Source organism: Macaca fascicularis, chromosome 3 (assembly GCF_037993035.2).
Source record: "Macaca fascicularis isolate 582-1 chromosome 3, T2T-MFA8v1.1".
Classification (NCBI taxonomy): Eukaryota; Metazoa; Chordata; class Mammalia; order Primates; family Cercopithecidae; genus Macaca; species Macaca fascicularis.
The window spans coordinates 44987143-45004288 of NC_088377.1; the positions used below are offsets into that span (position 1 = coordinate 44987143).

The window sequence follows — 17146 nt, forward strand, 5'->3', positions numbered from 1 at the left end:
TTTTTCTTTTCCTGAACCATTCCAAGGACAAGTTATAGACTCTACGTCCCTTGCCTGTAAATATTTCAGTATTCTTATTTCCTAAGAACAAGGACATTCTCTTACACAACCACACACAGTTATCCACTTCATAAAACCTAACAGTGATCTGATACTATCTGCTAATCTACAGTCCATATTCCAGTTTTCTCAATTGTCCCAATGATGTTCTTTGGAGCAATTTCTTCCCTGATCCCAAGATCCAATCGAGAGCCACACATTGCCTTTAGCAGTAGCACCATTGACATTTTTTTAAGAGTCCAGACCAGTTCTGTGAAACATCCCTCAATTTCAATTACTCCTTCCACTTAAACCCTCCACTGCCTCCTCATTCCTTAGTTTAAAATTCCAAGACCTCATGACTGGCCTTCAGGGACCTGAAGGATCCCACCTCCCCCACATTCCCTCCCACCAGCTACAGCCATTCTGCCAGCTCAGATATGCCGGGTTCTGATTTTTGTGTTCTGTCCACCTTCACCACACTTTTCTGCCCTTTGCATGCAGGAAAAAAGGTCACCCCTCCAGATCAGTTGGGTGGGGGTGGGCTGCACTAATACAGCCCCTCACCTCTCAGACCAGACCAGACCAGACCTTTACCATTTTGTTTTCTGCATGGTCTGTGTTCCTTTTTTATTTATTTTTATTTTTATTTATTTATTTTTTTTTTTTTTGAGATGGAATCTCTGTCTCCCAGACTGGAGTATAGTGGTGTGATCTTGGCTCACTGCAACCTTCGCCTCCCGGGTTCAAGCGATTATCCTCCTTCAGCCTCCCCGAATCGCTGGGATTACAGGCACCCGCCACCACGCCCAGCCAATTTTTTTGGTATTTTCAGTAGAGACGGGGTTTCGCCATGTTGGTCAGGCTGGTCTCAAACTCCTGACCTCAGGTGATCAGCCTGCCTCAGCCTCCCAAAGTGCTGGGATCACAGGAGTGAGCCACTGAGCCCGGCCTGCATAAGACTCCACAGTGTAGCGTTACATTTTTAAACATCAGATTACAAAACAATATGAGAATCCTTTCTCCAGTTGGTTGTCCAGGGAAAATTGGCAACTTTCACTGTTGGGAAACTTTCACTTAAAAATAAGTTGAAGTTAAACTGGGCATGGTGGCTCACTCACGCCTGTAATCCCAGCACTTTGGGAGGCCTGGGCAGGTGGATCACCTGAGGTCAGGAGTTTGAAACCAGCCTGGCCCAGATGGCGAAACCGCATCTCTACTAAAAATACAAAAAAAATTGGCTGGGCATGGTGGCGGGTGCCTGTCATCCCAGCTACTTGAGGAGGCTGAAGCAGAAGAATCGCTTGAACCCAGGAGGCGGAGGTTGTGGTAAGCCTAGATCGCGCCACTGCACTCCAGCCTGGGCGACAGAGTGAGACTCCCTCTCAGAAAAAAAAAATCATTTGCTTAACCAAGCACAGTGGCGTTGGACTATAGTCCCCGCTACTCGGGAGGCTGAGACAGGAGGATCTCTAAAGCCCAGGAGTTTGAGACCAGCTGGATAACATAGGGAGACCTGTCTCTACAGAAAATTTTAAAATTAGGCCAGGCACCGTGGCTCATGCCTGTAATCCCAGCACTTTGGGAGGCCAAGGCAGGCAGATCACTTGAGGCCAGGAGTTTGAGACCAGCCTGGCCAACAGTGAAACCCTGTCTCTACTGAAAATAAAAAAAATTAGCTGGGTGTCGCAGCACACACCTGTAATCCCAGCTACTCAGGAGGCTGAGGAGGGAGAATACTTGAACCCAGGAGGGCAGAGGTTGCAATGAACCAAGACTGCACCACTGCACTCCAACCTGGCGCTGGACTTTAGTACCAGCTACTCGGGAGGCTGAGGCAGGAGAATCTCTTGAGCCCAGGAGTTCGAGACCCGCCGGACAACACAGCAAGACCCTGTCTCTACAGAAAATTTTAAAATTAGCCAGGCATGGTGGTACATACCCTAGTCCTAGCTACTCAAGAGGCCAAGGCAGGAGAAGCCCAGGAGTTTGAGGCTGCAATGAGTTATAATTGCACCACTGCACTCCATCCTGGGTGACAGAGTAAAACCCTGTCTCTAAAAATAAAAAATTGGCCGGGCGCGGTGGCTCAAGCCTGTAATCCCAGCACTTTGGGAGGCCGAGACAGGCGGATCAGGAGGTCAGGAGATCGAGACCATCCTGGCTAACCTGGTGAAACCCTGTCTCTACTAAAAAATACAAAAAACTAGCTGGGCGAGGTGGCGGGCGCCTGTAGTCCCAGCTACTCGGGAGGCTGAGGCAGGAGAATGGCGTGAACCCGGGAGGCGGAGCTTGCAGTGAGCCGAGATCTGGCCACTGCACTCCAGCCTGGGCGACAGAGCGAGACTCCGTCTCAAAATAAATAAATAAATAAACAAATAAATAATTTTAAAAGTAACAAAATCAGCTGGGTGCAGTGGTGCACCCCTGAAATCCCAGCACTTTGGTAGGCCAAGGCAGGGAGGCCAGGAGTTTGAGGCTGCAATGAGCTATAATTGCACCACTGCACTCCAGCCTGGGTGACAGAGTAAAACCCTGTCTCTTAAAAATTAAAAAAAAAAATTTAAGTAACAAAATCAGCTGGGTGCAGTGGTACACACCTGAAATCCCAGCACTTTGGGAGGCCAAGGCAGGAGGATTACTTGAGCTCAGGAGTTCAACACTAACGTGGGCAACACAGCAAGACCCTACCTCTACTAAAAAATACAAAAAGTTAGCAGAGCGTGGTAGCACGCGCCTGTAACTCTAGCTACTCAGGAGGCTGAGGTAGGAGGATGGACTGAGCCTGGGAGGTGGAGGTTGCAGTGAGCTGAGATCACGCTATTGCATTCCAGCCTGGGTAACAGACAAAGAACTTATCTCAAAAAAAAAAAAAAAAAAAAATTTCCTTCTGGTATTTGTGTGTTCACTCCAACTCCCCTGAATAACGTGAGCTCCAATGAGGGCAGAGACTTCTGTTGGGTTCACTGCCGCATTCCTGGGACCGGAGCGGTGCCTGGCACGCAGGAAGCACTTGGAAATTATTTGCTGAGTAAATGAGCAAGTGAGAAAAGAAGGAAAGCACCGGTGTTGGGAGCTGAAGAACCAAGAGAGAGAGCCTCCTCCCCACCAAGTGGCCCTTCCAGATTCCAGAACTCTCCCAGGGCCTCCCTTGTCGCCTCTAACCAGAGAAGGAAGCCCCTTGCAAATCGTCCTTATCTCTCCATCACTCTGCCAGCAGTCTTCACTGATGAATCTTTCCAAATCAATCCCAGTAGGCTGACAGACTGGATTCCAGAGATGGATCTGATCAGACCCTGGAGAAGGTCCATGGCCCCCTGTTGACGGCTGGCCAGGCCAGAGTGCAGGGCCTCCCCACCCAGATCCCTGAGTCCCACCCTCTATTCATGGACCCTCCCAGGGCCAGCCTAGGGTGCGGGGTCAGGGAGAATAAACATCCAAGTACAAAATCCTACTAATAACTCTTTAATTGCAGCCTGTGAGGACAACTGAGTCCAGGCCTCCCAAGCCCAGAGCACAGAGCCAAGCCCCAGGTGCTTGTCAGTTACATGCCCATCTCCCCGATCAGGCTATGACTATTTTGTTCACAATGTAGCAAGGCTCAAGATAATAGGAAACTTAAAAAACCACCCTTTCCTGATCCCAAACACCATTCATTCTTAAAATCACCTCCTCTTCTGCAGAGAAGAGGCCAAACCCCTCCATCTTGACCCATAAGGCAGAAACCAGCTCTTCCAGAGGACCCACCCCAGCAGATGGCTGTCAATGCTAGCTTGGATGGGATTCCTCCCAGGGGATCTTTCTCCGAGGGCCCCTCCAGCTCTGAGCTCTCTCCAGGGAACCTCCCTCGGCCTAGGAGGGGCTTTATAAGCCCTGGCAGCGCTCATCCACGTCCCCAGAGCCCAACGGTAATGTGCCTCTCCCTAGCTGTGTGACCCCAAGCAAGTGGCTCAACCACTCAGGACTTCCCGGTACAAAAATAAACAAATAAAGATGGGACTGATAAAGCTGGCAAGACCTAAGGTGCCGACAGTCAAGGAAGAGAGGGAGGTGCGTCAGAAGGGAAAATTTAGCACCTGCACCCCACAAAGAAAACCCGGGAGGGGGAGGGTGTGCTGGGCTGAGGAATGTGTAATCCGGCCCAGCCCCAAGCAGAGAGTGAATGGGAGCTGCTCCCACCTCGTGGCTAATGGGATTAGCACGGGCTTGGCTCTGGGCGTTGGCCTGGGGTCCGAGGTCTCCGTGCGGCCACTCGAAGTTGGGGAGGGGGGCAGCCAGAAGCAGCACCGGCCCCCCCTTTCCCTCCCGGGTGAGCACGGGGTTCAGGGGGCGGCAGCAGTCCTCCTGCTGTTTCCTCCCCGACCTCAGCCTCGGCGTGTAGAAGTCAGGCAGCTCCCAGTGAGCGCAGAAGGTGCGCAGAGGCAGAGCTCCGAGGCTACCTCCCGCTGGGCTTCCGAGGCTTGGCCTTCCCTCCACCTCAGCCTCACCATCCAGCAAATGGGCACTAGGCCGTCTGACTGCTGCGTCAGATTAGGCGCGGCCCTGGCACGGTGCACTCATGCATGAGTAGTAGCTGTTTTCACCGCTTCGCATTAGGGCACTTTGCCTTGCCAGGCCGGAGCCAGATCGCAGGCGGGGAGTGCGCGACGCCCGTTCCCAGCCTCGAAAAAGCCAAGCGCAGGCCCTGCCAGTCAGAGAGACACGGGCACCGATTGCCAGGCTTGGGGGGGCCCCCCTGCCACCACTCCGGGCTGGACCAAATGACCCAAAAAGCACATGCACACACACATCACGGTGGACTTGTGGGGAGCGCAGAAGGGGACAGTTCAGATGGCCTCTGTACCCCAGGGCTGCCCCCCAATTTCTTACTCGGGGGTCCCCCGCGCCCCTCCCTCGCCACAACACACCACTCGGGAACAACCCCTTGCCCGGGTCGCAGACCCCGGGCGGAATGCGCCCCCAGCTCCGGAGGGGCACAAGCAGGTCCGAGGGCCAAGACCCAGTTCTAGCACCCCGGCCGGCGGGGATCTCCGAGCTCCCGGCCCCCGGGCGCCCGCCCCTCCCCCGCCCGGCGCCTCACAAAGGCCCTTTGTCCCGCCGAGCCCCCGGGACTCCAGTTCCTGAAAAGTTCCAGGAGAAAAATCAAAGAGAGAGGCAAAATCGGCGAGTTCCGCCGAGCGGGCGAGGCAAGGCCGAGGCAGCAGCTCTGGGCCGGGGGTGTCTCCGGCAAGACCCCAAAGAAGAGGGGGGCATCGGGGGCTACTCTGGAAATCGCAAAAATCCGAAACTGCAATTCCAAGAGAAGGTGGATTTTTTTTTAAGTCGAGACTTGGGACACCAAGCGCAAAAGCCAGGGCAGCCCAAGGAGGAGGAACCGGGTGTCCTCGGGCGGCGGCCGGGCTGGTCTGGAGGTCCCCGAGCTCCTTCCCGCCTCACTGGCTGCAGCGGCCGCGGACTGACCAGAGCGATAGTCTCCCGCCCCGGCGAAGCGCCTGCCCGGACACTGTCCCCACCGTGCCTGGGCAGCCCCTCTTGGGAAATGGCGGAGGCCACGGGACCTTCTCGGCCACCTCCTCCCGCAGCAGGGTTTTCCCCTCCGCCGCCTGGGCCCTGCCCGACCCGCTCTCTTCTTTCCCTCTAGGTTCGGGACGGTGGTGGCCCCATTTCGGCGTCCCTGCCGCGCCTCCGCACTCTTTAGCGCCGGCGAACACTGGGTCCCCGAGGGCCCGGGTCGCCGCCCTCCTAACGGGGTGCTGGTTCCCAAGGCCGCCGTTCTCCCCGGGAAGAAAGGGGCATCCCGCCCGCCACGAGGCCAGGGTCCCAGGGCTGGGGTCACCGTACTCCCGCATCCCCCGGCGCTAGGTAACTGCCAGGGACCCGGCTCGGCGCGGGTGGTGGAGCTGGGAACAGAACCCAGGAGGGCCCACGGGCGCCAAAAGGGGCGTTTGCCAAGAAAAAGAATCGAGCTCGGGGAGCGGGTGTCTCGCGGGGTGCGGGGGCCGGTTTGTTCTTTTCTCGCCCAGATTTTTAAAACTCCAGCCCAGGCTTGTGCCGCCGGGGCCCCCGGGGATTGGAATCGCCCCCGGTGGCTCGGGCTACGGCACCCGCTTTCGGCTCACTAGGGCCGGACACGGTGAGGAAAAGGCAACCGAGCCTTTTCCACCGCCGGAGCCGCCGGACTGGCCTCGGCTCCGGGGCCAGGAGTTTCCCCGCCCTGGGGGCTGAGTCCGCCCGCACCCTCGTGGCCGGCCGAAGGAGAGTCGCCGAGCCCCGGCCGCGAGTGCACAGGAGGACCCCGCCGAGTGGATCTCCCGGAGAACACAGCAGGGGATGGGCAGGGCGTGGGGCACTTACCCGGGTGCGGATGGAGATTCAGGCCAGCCATGTACTTCCCAGGCGGCAGCGGGCCGGGCAAGCCCGAGGCGGGCAAGCGTCCGGCAGTGGCCGCGCCCACGCGGTGGCTGTCCATGGCCAAGCCGGACAGCAGCGGCGGCGGGGGACCGTGCACGGACCGCTGGGGCCCGAAGTCTCGGCCATCCATCCTCCGCGGGAGTGCCGCGGCCAGCCCCCCACCCGGCCCGCAGGCCTAGCTCAGTGGGACCTAAAAGTCCGGCCTCGGCGTAGTCCCAGAGTCCTCGGGCGGCGGGGGCTCCGCGGCGTGCATGGCGGCGGCCAGCGGGGCTTGCGCTCGGCGGCGGGCCCGCGGCCCGGGGCGCACAGGCGGCCGGCGGTGGGGCCCCTCCGGGCGGCCAGGCGGAGCTGCGCGAGGCGGCGCACACGGCGTCTTGGCGGGGAGGAGACGGGCCGCGGAAGAAATATAAAGGGGAAAAGGAAAAAGGGAAAAAAAAATAAAGTAATAAGTTTCAGAAAGTCGCCTCGCCCTTCAGGATCGGGGGGTGCCGACCAAGTGGCCAGAAATGAAATCAGGAGTAGCCCCTTTTCAGTGAAAAGTAAAATCCATACTCCTTCCGCCGGCGGCTTCAGGCTCCCGGGACCTGGCTCGGAAAAGTGACCGGCGGCGGTGGCGCGCTGCGCCCCAGCCCAGACTCTGCCTCGGCGGCTGCCGGGTCCTCCCGAAACCGGGCAGGGCTCCTCGGCTGCGCCCGGACAGCGTAAATACAAACCTCTTAAGTGTATTTTATTCCTGGGCGTCAAATGCTCCGGGGTTTAAAACCGTGAAGCCTTGCCACAAGAGGTCCGAAGTGTCTCCCAAAACACTCTGGCACTATCTGATCCGCAAAGTTTAATATTTAACCTTTTGGAGACCTCGCCTCCCTTTTCCGAGTTTGGTTTTTCCTGAGCTCGCCTTGAACCGCCGACGGAATGGTGTTTTTCTGGGGGTGGGAGGAGGGAGGGTCCAAAGCGGGTTTATTATTTTTAAAGAGGCTCGTGGTCCCCCCCCCTTTCTCCCCCCGGGGGCACTATGAGTCCCAGAGCTCGAGTCCGAGGACCCGAGACGTGGCATTCTCGCCTAAGGACTGGAAAGAATCCTACAAAACAAGCTTTGGTTTCATTTTCCAACGCCCTGGCCTGAGATCCTGCAGCCCGAGGACGTGGCCTGGCGTGGGGGATTTGGGGGATGTCAAGAGGAGAAGGAAATGGATCAAGGATCTCGCTTCTACTCCTAGCTTCCCCCCCCACACACCCACCCCCCAAAATAACCTACAAAGAAAACCTTTGCAGCGCGGGCCGGCCAAGGGGCGCCTCCCCCACCGTTGGGTAAATCCCCCTGTAGTTCCAGTTTAAAGCTGTTTGTTTAAAAGATTTGTCGTTTGCGGATTCTCTTGGGGATCGGAGGGGATCTTGGAGCCCACCCTTCCCTCGATCTGTCTGCAGCAGCTCACATTCCTGATTCTAGGAGGCCTGGGCGCTCTTAGAGCCGCCGATCACGCCAAAGCCACCGGCTCCCGGGTGCCCGCCCGGCGCCCTGCACTCCGCGCCCAGCCCCCCGAGCAGGAGACCCCCTCGGCTGCAAAACCCCTGGCCAAACCCGCCGGCCTTCCTCTCCAGCCTCCCTCCCCAACTTTGCTAAGGGTGCCTATTTTAACTCGGTTTTGGTTACAAACACCCCCTCCCTCCCTCCCTCGCTCTCTCCCATCAGGCTCTGGTTACCAGATCCGCGTTTACTTTGGAAAAATCTAAGATCGCCACATCCGAGGATACATGTCTTAAGGAGGCGATGAGCTTCCCGTGATTTTTTTTTTTTTTTTTTTTTTTTGGTAAGAGATTCTTTGGGTAGCTTTTTAAAAGCCAGTGCCTCGCAGTATGACCAGGCGCCCCAGTTCGGGGAAGTCGGGGTGAAGCCCCCAGGAACACCCTCGCACTGGCAAACAAGCTGCATCGGCCATCTGCGGGCTCCGCTGCGTTCTCCCTACTTTTCTCCCCCTCTTAAATGGAGTTAAAATGGCTGAATTCCGGCTTTTAATTAAAAACAGCCTATAATCGAAAACGTCTCGGCGTCCCAGGCTCCCCCACCGCCTGCTGGGAACCAAGAGAGGAACCGCCGCCCCTCGGCCGGGCCAGGCGGGCCGGAGCGGGGCTGGGGGCTCCCGTGGGCGCCCGGGGCGCAGCAGCCCACCCCCACCCCTCCGAGGGCGCCCCCTCCCAGCCGGCCCTGGTCCCCGATTCTGTAATCGGGAGCCAGACAGTAGCGGGGATCCCCCCCGCGCACCCCGAGGGGCAGGCGTGGTTGGGGGTCGAGCTGGAGAAGTTTGAAGACCATCGCGCCCGGCCGGGGGCCGGCAGGCTGACCGGCGGCGTACCTGGCGCGGCTGGGTTCACGGCTCCGGGCTCCGGCGACAACGACTCCGGTGGCGGCCCCGGCTCCCGGCGCAGCTAGGCGCCCGTGCTGCCTGCCATCCCGCGGCCGCCGCTCCCCTCCGCCACCCGCAGCCGCCTCACACTTTTTGCCCGCCTTTCCTTTTTTTGGTAGAAAACCGCTCCCCGGGCCGAGCGCTCGGCGCGCCAACTCCTCCGCCCTCCCGCGGCCCGGCTCCCGCAGCCCCCGGAAAAGCCAGCTTTCCTCCCGCCGAGCTCCCCGCTTTTTAATAAAATCCAGGTAGCGCCGGTTTAAAGAATCCCAAATCTCCATATACAGCCCGGGATTGGAAAAGGTACATTACACAACCCCCCTTTCAAGTTCCTCTCGCTGGATCTAAAAAAAAAAAAAAAAAAAAAAAAAAAAAAAAAGGCAGCGGGGGGGAGGTTGGAGGGGGTTGGGGGAGGGGAGCACTCTCCGGCAAAGAAACACGCATTGTTCCCGGGCGCCCGCCCCCCCTAGCCCGGCCCCCGGCCGCCGTGCATTGGCCGCGCGCGCCGCCAATCACGCGCATGTAAACACCTTGGCCCACAGCCATTCCTATAAAACCAATTACGGACCTAGGGGCTCCAGCAGTTTCCAGGCTCCCCTCGGCGGGGCTGAATGATCAAAACTGGTGGTGAGAATTTTTCCGGGCCGTTTCTAGGCAGCCCTCCCCCTCCACCAGCTCGGACCCCCCCTCCCTCCTTTCTCCTTCTCCTCCCTTTTCCTTCCCCCCTCCCCCAGCGTCTGGGCTGAGTGATCAAAATAGAGGAAGATGGTTGTCGCCGCAATCCAGGGCTTTGCAAGGCGCGGTTTAATGGGCCGCCTGTCAGCTTCCTGCTCGCAGGAGGAGGTGACAAGCCAAGCGAGCCGGGGAGGGCCTGGGGCCCGGCGGGCTGCACCCCGCGCCCCGGGCCCCGGGCCCCGACCTCCCCTGGGGTGCGCTTCTAGTACGCGCGGTGGAGACGCCGAAACAGACAAGGGCTGCTTTTTCCCTTGTTTTTTTTCTTCCTTTTAAAACAAAGCAGCGATTCATTCCCTCTGCCCCAGCAGCGCGGTCGGGTGGGATGGGCAGGCGAGAAGGCCGTTTTCCTAGCACTGGCCTGCGGGTCCCTCCCTGAAACGCGGTGTCAGATGGTTACTGATTAATATTTTGGAGAGGCCGCAGCGGCGGGCAGCGGGTGAGTCTCTAATCTTCTAAAAGGGGTTCCTATAGAAACGCGGATCGGGGCGCGCCCCCCGCTCGGCCCAGGCCGGGGCTGCGGCGCTTCGCACAGCGCGCCCCTCCCCAAAGTCCCTCTTTGCGTGGGCGCTCCCCTCTCCTTCCCCCCCTCCACAAAAAAATCAGAGCAGAAAAAAGGATTAGATCGGCTGAGCGCGAACTGAATCCCTCTTGATTCTGACATTTCAGCCTATTAGCATTTCTCCACGGAGCCTTCTGAAACCTATTAAAGTGTAATATTAAAAACCTCTTGGCTGGGGGCCTCTCTCGCCTTCCATCCGCCGCGCCCCCTCCAGGGAGGGCGAGACCGGGAAAAAAAAAATCTGTTGAGCTCAGAGGAAGTAGCCGCCAAGCCCAAAAAGTGCTTGGCTGGCCACGGCGGCCGTAGGGGGAAGGGAGCCCCAATCCCCCAGACTTTGTACTTTTATTTTGCTCTTTCAGCAAAATCCTTTCTGGGTTGAGTAGCCGTGAGCTGCCCGCGGCCGACCTACCTGACCGGGGGCGCAGGGAGTGCGGACCACGCCAGCAGAACTGTCCTGGGGGCCCCCGCACCCTCTCTGCAGTCCTGCAGGCCCCCGAGCCCGGCTAGGCATTACGTACCCTGGAAAGGAAGCTTGGAGGGGCAGAAATCCTTCCAATCCTGCCTCGAAGAGCAACTGCGGTGATAAGATTTTAATTAAAACAAGAGGAGCCCGCTCTTTCGCCCCGCGCTGCGGACTCAGCGTTTTCGCATTGCCCGTTCTGTTTTTTTAAATCAATTTTTAAGGCAACTTTTCGGGAGGGGGGAAAATGAGCGCGTTAGTGCCCATTCGTTCTATTTTCTTTTCTCCACTTTTAGAAAAAAAAAAGGTGGGGGGAGGCTTCGAGAACGAACTGGGGGGTGTCTAATTTAATTCCAGGATAAATTTGAGGAAAAAAGTTCAGCCTCTTGAGGGCAGTTTCAAGTTGCCCTTCCTGGAGCTTCCTGCGTTGGTTTCTAGGCTGCCCTCTTTTGGAAGCTGTAGCTCCGCTGGGGAGGAGGGAGGAGTGAAAAGGAAAGAAAGGAACGAAAATAGCCGGAGCCGAGGGGAACAAGCCACGGTGTCCGCGTTTGGAGCTGGCCGTGCGGGTCTCAGTGGCGGCCTCAGCATTCGGGGCGGCGAGAGGCGCCCGGTGCATCCCCGGGACAGCCAGGAGCAAAGACGGAGAGGAGAGGGGGGTTAGAGAAAGGAGGTATTGTGTCTGTGTGCCTTAGGGGAGGAGGGGACTGCAGGAATCGAATAAACGCAGTCGAGCTGCGCGGGGCTGCTGGAAGCCCAGGCGGGGGAAGGGGGCCGTGTGTGGGGGCGCAGAGCGCCCTTGAGCCATATGCAGAGGTCTTGTGTGTTCCTAGCTAAGCCCTCCCACGCCCGAGGCCCCATCGCTTCCTCTCCACTCTCTTTGCCCACCATTATTACAAGCCCAGACCCTAATTCTCCACCGCATTACCCTGCCCTGGATTTGGGGAATGTTTTTCTTTATTTTAATATAGCTCAAGGAAAAAATATGTATATCTTGAGAGAGTTGGGGTGGGGAAAACAAAGGGTTGCGGAGTAGAAAAAAACAAAGGCCCATTTTTATAAATGTTTAATGTTTTCACCCCCTGGATGCTCCGAGACGCCGTAATTGTGACGGCGGGGTACGTGTGCCATAAATCATTTAGTTGCTAATAAAAATTCTGCCTGTTTGCCCTGGATTTGCCAATGGCGTTTGCATTTTTCAAGTGTGCGCCTCGGCAGCGTGACGAACCCAGCCGGTATTTCATTAGGGCCGTGGTGCCTGGGCTTTGTGCGCCCAGCCCCCTCGCGCGGGCCCCTTCCATACCCGCCCCCGGCACCCATTCCACATTTGCGCGGCCCTGCAGCCACCGGAGCCCGGCCAGGGCGCAGGGCCTGGGGACGCGGTGGTGGTGGGGGCGGCCAGGATGCATCCTGCCCACGCTGGTTTTCCAGGGATGCCAACTGCGTGGGGGCGCGGGCGGGCTACGCGGAGAGGCCGCCTGCCCAGGCCAATCTATACGCGCCCTGATCTCCGCCTGCTCCCCAGCCCCGCGCCCTGGTGTCCCCGCAGTCGCTGAGTAAACAGCGACTGGGAGCCATCTTGGGGCGGAGGACAGATCCCAAGCGAAGTGTAGTGGGTGCAGCCCAGGTGCCTCCATTCGTAAAGGGGAGCCTCTAGGACATCCCTAACAAGGGTTCAGGGTCCAGGGAAACGCCCTCCCCAGTATGGTGGGCCACATTTAAATGTAAAAACCAGGCCTGGGTGCCACGGCCATAGGGCACAGGCCATAGGCCACCAGGTCCAGCCGCCATCTTACGCGCCCCACCCCCATTCCGTCCCTTCCCCTTCCCCCTCCCCGCCCCCTCACACTTTTGTTTACCCAGCGGGATAGGTGGCCAAAAACCCTGTGGACGCAGTTGGGGTGGGTGTGTGTGTGTGTGTGTTTTACTGACTGGGTGAAAAATCGACTCGGGGGAGCGGGGTGGGTCTTCCTTGTAGCCCCAAACCACCGCAGTTGCGGGAGAATCTGCCCTGGCTAGCTGAGGCCCGGCCCACCGTGCTTCTCCGCAGCCAGTCTGGGCCACCGGAGCCGAGGCCTTTCCTGTGTTCCTAGGCTACCGGCTCCGGCCTCTGCTCCCTGGACGCGTCCCGACTGACAAAATTCTGCCTCTTTGTTTTAAAACCAAAGGACAGGCCAACCTTGAGCCCGGCCGTCACCCCTGTCGCGCTTTTGTTGGCGCAGGCTCAGCCCCGACTGGTGCAGCTCCCGCGATCAGACGGCCTCCCTCAATTCGGCGTTGAACCCGGTTCTTCCCAAATTCTGGTGTTGCTGGCCGCTTGGACACGTTCTCCCCTTATCCTTCCCCCAGCGGGGGAAGAAAAAGCCAGCATCCTTTCCTTGGCGCGGCCACCCGAGCCACTTCACCCATCTCCCCAACCGCCTTTCCAGGCAGGGACCGAAGCCCCCATTCTCCGCTGGCATCTCGGTGAAGGGCACCCCCTGAGGGATTGCCGGCTTCTACTGCCCGCTCAGAGGCCATGTGGCTGGGTGTCTTAAGCTCCGGTTTCCGCAGGTCCCGTGTCTGGCGGGAGCGGCTAAAACCCGAAGAGGCTGTGCCCGGGAAAGCCACGTTCGCCGTCCCCTCGCTGCGACAGACCCAGCCGCGATACAGCGCCAAGATACAGCGCCAAGTCGCGGCTGGGCCAACCCAGCCGGGAGCTGCCCGAACCTGCCTGGAAGACCAGGGACGCGGCGCCATCGCCCCACACCCCACCGAGACCAGGGCGCAAGGCGGGCAGAATTGGGACTGAAGCGCCAGGCCCAGCCCAGATGGATTCCAGCTCCTCTCGGCCCCGCCTCCGGCCCTGGCCTCTTCCTCCAGCCAGGGTCGGGTCCTCCACTCCACTGTTTGGCTGGGAAAGGACGGAGACGCGCTCGGTGCGCAGGGGGCCAGCTGCGGCCATAAATCTCCGGGCGGGCCCTCCTTCCCGTCGCTCACGCGGGGGTGCTCCAGACTGGTCTCGCATCCCAGGCCACGCCGCACGCCCTGCTCACCCCATCACGGCCTGGGGACCCCAAGACTGCGCAGGGAACCACGCCAAGAGCTTCTCCGTTCACCAAAGAGAGGGAACGGCCTCGTCCCTCGGTGCCAGCACCATCCATCCCTGAGGGCGCTGGACCCCGAGGTGGCCCGAGCTTCACAGGATCACCGCCTTGGGGTAGGGGCGCCCGGGCCTGGCATTCCTCTTAGAAAGGCTCGGTGAGACTGGGATGGGCGTGCAGCTGTCCACTCGAGCCCAACTCCGGTGCCACCTGCACTACGGAGGGGCGACACCAGGGTCAGGGTCGAAGCGGCTTCTCAGAATTTAGCTTGCCACTTCTCCGCGGACCCTGCCTTCATCCCGTGTCTCCTCAGAGCCCTCTGCGGGCGCATGATGAGCCTTTTTTTTTTTTTTTTTTTTTTTTTTTTTTTTTTTGGCATAGGAGGACCAAGGCGGGGGGGTGACTGTGGGCACCATGCGCGGAGGCGGGGGCTCATCTGGTTCCCACCGTCGGTGCTGCCGGATGCCCCAGGTTTTTCTCAACCGGGGTCCCGGCTTGGAGCCCTCGTTGGCTGCGTGCTTTGGCACAACCATGGGGAAAGCGGTAATTGGTCTCGCCCTTGTGGCTGCCTGGTGGAAGCGGCGGTTTTGACACACGGAACAGTCGTGGGGAGCAGATCCAGAGAGGATGCATTTGCAATAATAACGCTTAATTTATCTCTGCCAGAGGGGCGGGAACAGGCCTTCGCGCTGGTGTCTTACATCAGCCAAGCAAACCATGCACGCGATCGGAGCCAACTACCTCCAGCGGGGTTTTGCTCCGGACTTAAGGTGCGCGGAAACCGAAGCATTCAGCCCTTCCTGGGTGCCTCCCGAAAACCTCACCATGCCAGTAACACGACTGCGAACGGCGGTGGCACATGCCGGGGGCTTGGGATGGGAGGGTTTGGAAACCTCGCTCCAAGGACGCCCTCATCCAAGGAGCTTCGGCTCCTTCCTAGAATTTCTAGAAGCACTTTTGGAGGGACCGAGGGCTTCCGGCCGGGGCCAGAGGAATTTGAGCGCTTGCCAGGGCAGGCGGGAGCGCAGCCTGGGAGTGGAGAGGCTGCTGGGCCACATTCCGGCCGAGCTTCCCCCGCTAGGCCCCAGCCCCGCCGCGGCGCCCTAGGAAGCACCTCTGAAAACAAAGCGCTGTGGTTTCAGCCCAAGGTTAAAGTCCACCGCGAGCGTGTTTTTCCCCCCTCCGGAATCTAAGAGCGATAGCATTTCTCCAAATAAGCCGCCAATAAATCAGCTCCCGGGGGCGCCTGCTGAAGAGCTTTGGTGACCTTGGGGGATGGTTTTTCTGCCTGACCCGTCCGAGCACAGGCTTGGGGGAGGGGGGCGCAGTGTCAGCCCTACCCCCTCCAGAGAGACGCAGAAGAGGGAATGGCCAAGGGCATTCGTGGGTGATTACAGCAGTACGTGTGTACCCCGAGGGGATGGGAGAGACTTGGAATGGGGGAAAGGAACAACTGTGGTTATCCGGGGGCCTGTAGTTACGCGATCAGGAGGCGTTTGTGATTGCGAGGAGTGCTGCTTGCTGTCGGTTCAACAATTGCACGGAGCGCCTGCGGTGTCCGCACAGTTCTAGGCATGGGGAAAGCGCCACTGGGGACAGACACAGCCGCTTTGGGGCCCCGTGTCTTTGTCTGCCTGGGACTGGATGTGTTTGTGGCGGTGTGACTAATGGGATTTATGGATGTCAGTGCCAGGGTGACTGATGAAGGGCTTGGCAGCACGTGTGTTTGGGGAGAGGCGCTGCACCTAGGTGGGGAGTGGGTGCCCCGGGAGAGGACTGTTCCTTCTCTTAGAGGTTCCTTCCCTTACCCCCTCCCTGCCGGCTCCCCGCTTTGTTTAGGCCTCTGATCCCCTCCCAGGCAGGCCTGTGCAAGCTGAGAGTTCTGCAGCAAATTCCACTGCCAGCCTGGCCCTCAGAGGCACCTCTGCACGCCCCACCTCTCCTAGCTCCACCTCCTTAGCACACGCCTTGCGTCCCAAATCCAGGCTGTCCCACCCCGTTCCCACGCAGAGCCTTCCCAGTTTCCTCTTTTCCTGTCTGAATTCCTCGTGGTGCGCTCTGAGCCCTGCTTCAGGCAGGCTTTGACAACCCTATGATTGGGGCACCGGCATACCCATTTAACAGATGAGAAAGTTGAGGGCAGAAAGGAGACGTGACAAGCCCATGCAGCCAGGAAGTAGCAGGCACCCTGAACTAAACCAGGCAGCTTGCTGGGGACCCCAGTGTGGAAGCCCTGTGCCCCTGGGAGCCCCAGCCTGGCTGAGACTCACTTAGAGAAGGTAGAGGCGGCCGGGCGCGGTCGCTCATGCTTGTAATCCCAGCACTTTGGGAGGCCGAGGCAGGTGGATCACCTGAGGTCGGGAGTTCAAGACCAGCCTGACCAACATGGAGAAACCCCGTCTCTACTAAAAATACAAAATTAGCCAGGGTGGTGGCACATGCCTGTAATCCCAGCTACTCGGGAGGCTGAGGCAGGAGAATCGCTTGAACCCAGGAGGCAGAGGTTGCGGTGAGCCGAGATCGCGCCATTGCACTCCAGCCTGGGCAAAAAGAGCAAAACTCTGTCTCAAAAAAAAAAAAAAAGGTAGAGGCAAGGCCACTCCCATGACACGTGACACACTCCGCCACCCATGTACTGTGCTAACCATCAGTCCTCCCTGCCACTTGGTAGAGGCTGTCTCCTTCCCTGGCCTGGCATGGGGAAGAAGGGGGGCAGTGAAGGTCAGAGGAGCAGTATGAGACCCTGGTTTGGCCTGGGGCGAAGTAGGGGGATGAGGTCAAAGTAACCCAGGGGTCACCTTGGAGATCAGGAGAGCCGTGGCTGGAGAGCAGGAGCTCCTGTGTAATTCCACAGAACCTAGCGAAGACTGAGGTTCAGGGCAAACCTGGAGAATCCATATCCCCTGTCCCTTGGGATCATCTTTTTTTTTTTTTTTTTTTTTGGAGAGATGGGGTCTCGCTATGTTACCCCAGCTGGTCTTGAAGTCCTGGCTTCAAGCAATCCTCCCACCTCAGCCTCCCAAAGTGTGGGGATTACAGACCCAAACCACCAAGCTTGGCCTCCCTTGGGGTCTCTTCTTTTTTTCTTTTTGAGACAGGGACTTGCTCTGTCGCCCAGGCTGTAGTGCAGCAGTGCAACCACAGCTCGCTGCAGCCTCAGCCTTTCCAGCTCAAAAAATTCTCCTGCCTCAGCCTCCCAAGTAGCTGGGACTACAGATGTGTGCCACCACGCCAGGTAGCTTTTTTTTTTTTTTTTTGAGACGGAGTCTTGCTCTGTCACCCAGGCTGGAGTGCAGTGGCACTATCTCGGCTCACTGCAAGCTCTGCTTCCCGGGTTCACGCCATTCTCCTGCCTCAGCCTCCCGAGTAGCTGGGACTACAGGCGCCTGCCACCTTGCCCGGCTAATTTTTTTGTATTTTTAGTAGAGATGAGGTTTCACCGTGTTAGCCAGGATGGTCTCGA

The 17146-nt window shown here is 58.6% G+C and overlaps 1 protein-coding gene, 1 long non-coding RNA gene and 1 pseudogene across 12 annotated transcripts in view; 1 reads left to right on the forward strand and 2 right to left on the reverse strand.

The window, feature by feature from the left end:
- TNRC18 (trinucleotide repeat containing 18) overlaps nt 1-10795 on the reverse strand; it is a 124409-nt gene extending 113614 nt beyond the window's left edge. For 5 of the 11 annotated variants that reach the window (XM_045387852.3, XM_045387849.3, XM_045387851.3 and 2 more), the window contains exons 1-2: nt 8802-8920; nt 6394-6823 (exon numbers count right to left, since the gene is read on the reverse strand). In XM_045387852.3, coding sequence (XP_045243787.2) covers nt 6394-6580 — 187 coding nt within the window. In that variant the 5' untranslated portion in view covers nt 6581-6823; nt 8802-8920. Of the gene's footprint in view, nt 1-6393; nt 6824-7163; nt 7271-8801; nt 8921-10661 lie in introns of those variants that run through there. The other 6 variants (XM_074034363.1, XM_045387854.3, XM_074034365.1 and 3 more) reach the window with 4 other exon arrangements.
- On the forward strand, nt 9594-11775 carry LOC141409824 (uncharacterized). Its single transcript, XR_012432186.1, has 2 exons — nt 9594-10020; nt 10503-11775. It is a non-coding gene; the product is annotated as an uncharacterized lncRNA (long non-coding RNA).
- Nucleotides 11776-12734: 959 nt separating this feature from the next.
- On the reverse strand, nt 12735-14004 carry LOC102141275 (uncharacterized; annotated as a pseudogene).
- Nucleotides 14005-17146: the final 3142 nt, after the last annotated feature.